The sequence below is a fragment of the Prosopis cineraria genome, unplaced genomic scaffold, assembly GCF_029017545.1.
Source record: "Prosopis cineraria cultivar Desert tree isolate PC_DT_omini unplaced genomic scaffold, ASM2901754v1 PC14, whole genome shotgun sequence".
Classification (NCBI taxonomy): domain Eukaryota; kingdom Viridiplantae; phylum Streptophyta; class Magnoliopsida; order Fabales; family Fabaceae; genus Prosopis; species Prosopis cineraria.
This window is the reverse complement of record NW_026555345.1, coordinates 12,638,760-12,646,189: the sequence shown is the minus strand read 5'-3', so window position 1 is coordinate 12,646,189 and position 7,430 is coordinate 12,638,760. Positions and strand designations below refer to the sequence as shown.

The 7,430-nt window shown below is 33.4% G+C and overlaps 1 protein-coding gene across 2 annotated transcripts; it reads right to left on the bottom strand.

The window, feature by feature from the left end:
• Positions 1–646: 646 nt before the first annotated feature.
• LOC129293901 (protein NDL1-like) lies at positions 647–5,385 on the bottom strand. Of its 2 annotated transcripts, none has more exons than XM_054932024.1 (11): positions 5,093–5,385; positions 3,488–3,587; positions 3,288–3,385; positions 3,097–3,185; positions 2,778–2,838; positions 2,597–2,683; positions 2,436–2,513; positions 2,275–2,331; positions 2,077–2,132; positions 1,819–1,954; positions 647–1,216 (listed from the first exon to the last, which is right to left on the bottom strand). In XM_054932024.1, exons 1-11 carry the CDS (start codon positions 5,150–5,152, stop codon positions 995–997), a joined length of 1,044 nt encoding a protein of 347 aa, XP_054787999.1. In that variant the 5' UTR covers positions 5,153–5,385; the 3' UTR covers positions 647–994. The 2 variants fall into 2 exon arrangements, with proteins under 2 accessions (XP_054787999.1, XP_054788000.1); XM_054932025.1 differs by lacking the exon at positions 5,093–5,385 and adding an exon at positions 4,663–5,069.
• Positions 5,386–7,430: the final 2,045 nt, after the last annotated feature.

Sequence of the window (7,430 nt, the reverse complement as noted above, 5' to 3'; positions counted from 1 at the left end):
TTATTTCATTCACTGAATTCCTTATAGTTATCACACGATTCTCTTCATTTCCTTTTTTTTTTTTTTTTATTTAAGATCTTGGTCTCCATAAGTGAACATATTTACACACATAATTCATGAAATCTAGAAAGTAAAGTACATCATGACTTACACATGTTATAAATTTAATATTCTTCTTACCAATGTATAATATACTTTTGAAAAAGTCTGACATATCAAAATATAGGATACTTTAATTAAAATAAAATTTCATTAATAATATTTTTAATATTATCTTCTTTTAATATTCTTTCATATAGAACTTAAATAAAAACATTTTTAGAATTTTATATTTGTTCTCTTGAAAAGATAAATTTATAAAGCACTTTTTAATAAATTTTATTGATATAAATTATTGTATCTAAAAATGTTTTATAAATTAAGATGAAGATAGTACTATATTGATTAATATTATATACTGATTATTATTATAAAGGAATTAATTATTGATCCACAACAATGGCAATATATAGCAGTTTCTTTGCTAATACTTGTTCACACATTTTTTATCAGTTTGTGGCACCTCTCTATCTAATTTTTTTAATTAAAAAAATAGTTTTTTTTTTTTTTGTTTTGGGGGAGGGGGTTTAAAAGAGCATGCACGACATCATAAATTGGGAGTTCTTGGTTATTGATTACTTGTATCACAAAAAAAATCAATAAAAATCCAACATGAATTTACAGACACAGCTCCTCTAACACCTTTTTCCTCCATCACTACGAGACATTTGACTGAGGCTGACTGGCTAGCTCCAAATGAATGAATGATGCAAACATCTACCCTATTGTGTGTGTGTGTGTGTATATATATATATATATATCTTCTGACTTATTAATCCCCTTTTATCTACAAATCCTCCTCCTCTATCCTTTCAACAATTACTAACAAAATAAAATAAAAATTAAGAAGCACAAAACAAGTCAGCTTCAGATTACAAAAATCTCTCTGGTAGGCTTAAACTCCGAGCGAAACACGGGTCTTTATAGGCTTCAGCTTCAACCCCATGCTTTCCGGAGAAAGGAGCTCCGGCGAGATGCAAGACGGGCTGAGTGGGCTCCTTGGGCTATCGCTGAGCTGACACGGCCGACAAAGCCCATAGCCCATGAAGAAGTACTCCATCGGAATCAGCATTGCATGTGGCTGTTCCTCTGTCACCATTGATCCACAAGCCTGGACCTGCAAAATCAAAATCAGCCCCCACTCTCATACCTGAACTTGCTGCTTATTCATGAATATATCCTCTTCACCTAGTAATTATGTTCTCACCGGCCCCACCTAAGAACAAGGCTATTTTTTTTTTTTTTGGCCAAAAGGCTTTGTTACATGTACATAGTAATTATGCTATTATGCATGTAAAGCCTCCAGGATGTCATCTACTCAAGCCATACAGCTATGCAAGATTTCATTGGAAACCACATTAAGCCCTGACAAGTCTGATACAACCACATGAATGTAGCTCTCCTAGCAACTTCTTTCTCCAGAGGACAAGATTCAAAACTTGAGAACTTGTTTAAGAAACAAGGGCCAAACCACTTGAATCAACTTATTTATCGTACCAACATTATCATTATTCAATAGTAACAGTCTGTTTTCATTAATCTTTTATTCAATGATAGAAAGGGCATTTCTCATACAAAATCATTTCCTCCATTTCATTTCTTTTTTCCATTTTGTTCTTTTATATGTACTGCACGGGAGCTAAAGAGTCATGAAAACTCCATTATAATTTTATAATGTATGAGCATTTATAACCTCACACGAACTTTCACACTCCGTACCTCAACCAAGGCACTAAATCTCCGATCGAGTTTCGCTGTCATGTGCAGAGACTCGGCATGGAAAGGAGAATTTTCACCAACAAATATAAGTGTACGGCATTGTAGTCTCTTCAATCCTTCCGTAAGGTCTGGTCTCCTGCAAGTTGACAAAACAGACTTAATGCACACGATATGACCGCCAATTCACAGGGTGAAGAAAAACAAAGGCACACAGAAGACAAACAATACATCAGAATCAGCTCTGTTAGTAGATTTTACCGGTTGACTGCTTGAAGAAACCGCAAGACATTTGCGCTCTTCCTCTCATCGAGCAACTGTTAAAGAAGCATGCAAGTAATCTGGTGTAAGCCTTAGTAAAATATTAAATAAATAACAAAAAAGACTGAAATAGCAATCAGAATTAAGTAAGAGGGCAATACAAGGCCAATTTAGTAACTAAATTAGCATGGAACTGACTTTTCTGCAAGCTTGAACTATCTCCGATTCTGGAACTTCATCATTACCACGCACTTCCTGTAATGGATTTCCAAACAATAATTCATAGCAAGCCAAATAAAAGATGCAAGAGAAAGAGAAGCAAGCTACAGGTCTAACAACCTGGCATTACATTGTTATACCTCGCCGAAATATCGTTTAAGCAAGCACTCTTTCAGCAAACCACACATGCCATAAAAATAAAGCAAATTTGACATCACCTAAAAATCAAACATAACCTCAGGTAAAATGGTGAGCTTTTTAAACTCATGAATCAATTAGTTGGCAGGCCAATAAAACGAACCTTGTTATATAACCATTCGGTCCAGGAAGGTGATTTGCACAAAGGAGATACAAGTATTAGGCCAAGAACTCGATCCCTATATTTCATCTGTATCAAACCATAAAAAATCAACTGAAATAAGACTGAGTTCATAGTTCATATAGGCACAAGGCTCAACTTATTAGCCAATTAGAGTGCGTACAGCAAATAGAGTAAGTATATAAGCACCAGCTGTTACCCCCATACACATCACTGCACCCAGCCTGGATAAAGGTGTTCATACCATTAGTAATAAACTAACAATAATTATGGTATAAACATTAGATTTGCTTCTAAAATAAAGTAAGGAAATGCCATTCTAATCCCACTTAGTTTAGAGCCAGTGTTAAGTTGGATGATGCTACTCAAGAGAACAATTGAAATGTCTTCTATAGCCCATCTTGAAAGCTCAATTTGAGTTCAATAAAATAGAAAATTCCAAATGTGAAAAGCTATAGCACATTGAATCAAATTGTAGTTACCCGAAATAATTCAGAATTTCAATTATTTGATCTGCTAAATCTTCAACAGAAAGCACAGGATCATCAGGACCAAGTGCAGCAGCTCCCAACTGCAAGAAATCTTGTCAAAGTTTCAGAGGAGAAATTTCGTGAATAATAATTTTTCAAACTGAGAGAAATAAATGAACAATCAAATTAATTAACTTACAGACCTCATGGCCAGGAGGACTGATATGATATATGCAGAAGTTGTGAAGTAGCAAAGATGCTGCCTCTGAACAGAAAAATAATCCTTGGAAACATGACATGTCTGCATCAAAACAAAGGACAATAAATTCTCAAACAGGTTAATTCATATCAAATTCAAAAAATAGAATAATTGATTATTTGAAAGTAAGCTGAACACACTTACAATTTAGCGCTAAATCTGGATAAGTGATAAGTGCTGGCTTATCCTGATCCCCATATACTATAACAGACACCGAACCACAGCCAGTTTGAATACAATGCTCCTGAAAGAGAAATCCAAAGTGAGTTTGGAGCAGACATGGACAAAAACTAGAGAGAAAGGCACCCAAAAAGAAAAAGAAAGAAAGAAAACCCTGTCCTTAAGGAACGGATATCATCATCCCCTAACATGGATACCATGTGCCTTAACCCTTTTTCTAGAAAACCAAAGTTACAAGCAACTGCATATCAATAACAATGCCAATTTTAAAAAGGATAATTAAACAAGAACTCCAGATGACATTCATCATACGCTCCAAAATAAGTTTTTGAAAGAAAGAAAGGAGAAAACAGTAAAAGCAGAGAAAATCTTCAGTAGAATTAACTTCCCAAGAGATGCACACTGATTTAATGTGAAATAGCTATACAAACACATCAGAGGTGGAGGTTCTGTTCCCTTGGCAATACTATAGCGTTCTAGACTCATAGACCACCTATCTATCCGGGTAGACTAAACCTGGCCCAGTTATCTTGGGTGAAAAGGGAAAAAATAATCAACTTTTTTAAAGCATGAAATACTTTAGCTGATCTAGAAACCAATCAACCTGATGTGTAAACCCGAACGTAATTATACAGGCACCAGTAATAGACCGTAACTAAGTAAAACGCTTCTAAAGAAACAGAGAGATAAACCAAAGAGCAAAGGAATCAAATTTTTTTTTTTTTTAATAATCTTGAACTTCGTATAAGAAACGGCGAAAATGTAAAAGCAAAAACAAAGTATGGTGGGACAAAAGTTCCCTCATCGTCGCAGAGAAAAGAGATAAATTCCTTCACCCGAAAAGCAACAAAAGCTGTGAAGACAAATTTCCGTACTTCTAAAACTCACTAAATCAATTTTCAACCCTTACATGATAAAGACTCTAAACGTACATCTGAGAGACATTGGTATAGGAAGATCGCAAGCAAGAAAAACAGAAGTTAAGAACAGAATTCCAAAATAAACAAAGGAAAAAAAAGTAACACGAAACCGGAAAAGATAACGAGGATGGAAATGCAAAGAATCAACATCAATATTTCAACAATTGGATGATGGAAGAAGAAAATAACATTTAGCAAATAAGGATCCCCGTCACCCACCATTTTTCTTCAGAATCCCTAGAACTTGGCGAAGGAAAAAATATTACCAAAAAGAGGATGATCAAGAAAACAAAGGGGAAAAGAACCCAACGCCAATCCTATTTTGGGATGAACTGTTTCTTTTTCTTCCTGACGTCGAAAATCACATAGCAAATCAAAAAACTTACGCAATCAATGTTAAGTTACATGAAGACAAACTGCCCAAGTGACGTAGAAAACTGACTACCCTTAATTTCTGCACTTATTTTCTCCAGCAAACTTATGTCATTACCCAGAAATTGAAATGCAACGTAACAAACTTTCCACAATCATTCTAGAATAAACTAAAAACAACAATAAAGACGGATTAATCGATCCATTTCATAGCTTTAACCATTAAATCCCAAGACACGAAAGGATCAAACTGGGACCCAGGGGGGTGGGGGAGAACCTTTCCACCGAGATAGATCTTCTCGGAGTGAAGAGGAATGGAATCATTTGAGTCTGCCATGGCCGGAAGCTATTATGAATTGTCTAGAAGCCCAAGAACCGGAAAAGGCTCCTAAGACAGAGCTCTGCGTGCAGTGGTGGGTGTCTGGGCCAGAATCGAGAAATGGTGAAATGGATATGGAATTGGAAGGTGAATGGTGGGATTCGAATGGCTTGTGTAAGAAGCGATTCTTTATCTCACAATATAGGAATTAGGACTCCTTCCTTCCTTCCTTCCTTCCTGTGTCTTTCCCTCCCTCCCTCCCTCTCTCTCCCCATAGAAACTCATTATATTTATATTCTTATGCGGTTAACCACCACCGACGCTTCCATTGACACCAACACCAGATCTAATCAATTAACCCGGGGCATATTACATTTCTTTTTTCCCTTGGAGATGAATAATAAAAACTGAATATACATTTATTTTTTTTTTTCTAAAGGAAAGTTATCTTTCTAATTTTTATTACAGACTGATAAAATAAATTGAAAGAATAAAAATTGTGCATGGTTTTTTAAAAAACATGGCAGTTTATGAGCCGAAAAATTCTTGTACTAAAAAATAATGGATTATTTTTTAAAAAAAAATTAAAAGTATAATTAATTCACATTAATTACTAAGGGTTTATTATTGATATATAAAAAATTTATTATTAAAAATTTAAAAATTTATAAATTGTTTATCATTGATATACAACAGTATATAATTGACATTGACAAATATAATAAATCGACAATAATGCAAAATATAATAAATATTAAGTTATTTGTTTGATTTAATTATATAACATGGGATATATCTATAAAAGCCTTTTAAAAATTTTATATTTTTTATTAATTATATTAATCCATGTTTAATATTTATTTTGAATAATAAAACTCTTGGTCCTTCAACTTTGCTTTAAGTATAAATTTAGTTATAGAAATTTAATCTTTTATCAATCAAGTTTATGTAATTTCATAATCATATAAATTGTTAGTTCTTAAATTATTGTTTCTTTTTCAAATCATAAGAACAAATTGTATTTTTAAAATATAAGGATTTCATCATAAAAGTTGTAAGTTTAAGGACTAAATTAATAACTAAAATATACTTTAAAAAAAATCTTACATTATTTTTTAGAGTTAAGGTGTAAATCTACATTTAAAGCATGGTGCAAGGGGGTATCCTTAACTAAAGAAAAGGGCAATGTTGTCATAATTTTTTTCAAAACAAAGCAATGTTGCCTAATTATAATAGACTTAAATGGTTCACTATTAGTTGACCTGACTCTAAGTGGCATGCCCTCATGGCATCCACCTTACATTCGTTAATGTGTAAATTTGTCCTTGAAGTATTGCACCAAAAACATCTAATGTCCTTAACTTATGAAAAGGGCAATATTGTCACCAATCTTTTAAAAAAAGAATAATGTTGCCTAATATTCCCCTTTCAAAATTTAAAAAAAAAAGTTATCATATAAGCCAAATTCAATAACCATTGACCACAACCACACAACCTCCAACAACCACCATAGAGCACTAAAACAAGGCATATCCTCAGGCCTGCATCTCAAAGATTTTCTACATCTTAAGTTAACCAAATGAACTTCGTGTTCAACGAGAGCATCTTATTGAATGAATCCCTAATTGTTGTGATGAAGTTAGCAATATCTCCAAATTGATGGAATTAACCTGGAAGGTTCAATAGTGACTCTCCACCCTCAAGCTTTCAATCAAGACATCATGGGATAACCTAAACCTTGCCAATGAGACTCTCCTTATGGTGAAATATAAGTCACTAATGGACATTACTAATGGTCAAAAATATCATTCTGTTAACTTTGAATGACATTGCATTGTGTTAAAAAGCTTAGGGGCGATATTACACTTTTGATCAATTAAAATACCAGATACCCTTAGTGCAATACTTTAGAGGTAGATTTGATCTTAACCCTAATAAAAAGTGAGGTGGATGCCACATAGATCACTAACTAAGCATTACTTAGTCAAATTAATGGTTAATATTTGGGGTCCATTAAAATTGGATGACATTGTACTATATTCGAAACTTGGAGGAAGATATTGCTCTTTTCCTTATTTAAGGATACCAGACACCCTTCACTACTTTATAGGCTGGTTTACACCTTAATCTTAATTTTTTTATGCATAATATAATTGATTATGCTAAAATATACGTTTGAGTAAGTGGCGTATGACCCAACAACTTTAAAATTGTAACATCCTAAGTTTTTAACTTAAAACTTTAAATATTTAAGAAAGGTAAGTTAGTCAAAAAAATTTGATTTATAAATTGATGG

Bases quoted from the DNA above. Each gene is read 5' to 3' on its own strand.
- LOC129293901 (XM_054932024.1), bottom strand. From the start codon at position 5,152: ATGGCAGACTCAAATGATTCCATTCCTCTTCACTCCGAGAAGATCTAT. The intron at 3,186-3,287 runs GTCTGTAAGTTA...GATTTCTTGCAG, and splicing joins TCAGTCCTCCTGGCCATGAG to TTGGGAGCTGCTGCACTTGG. The intron at 2,514-2,596 runs GTTCGTTTTATT...TTTGATTTTTAG, and splicing joins CCGAATGGTTATATAACAAG to GTGATGTCAAATTTGCTTTA.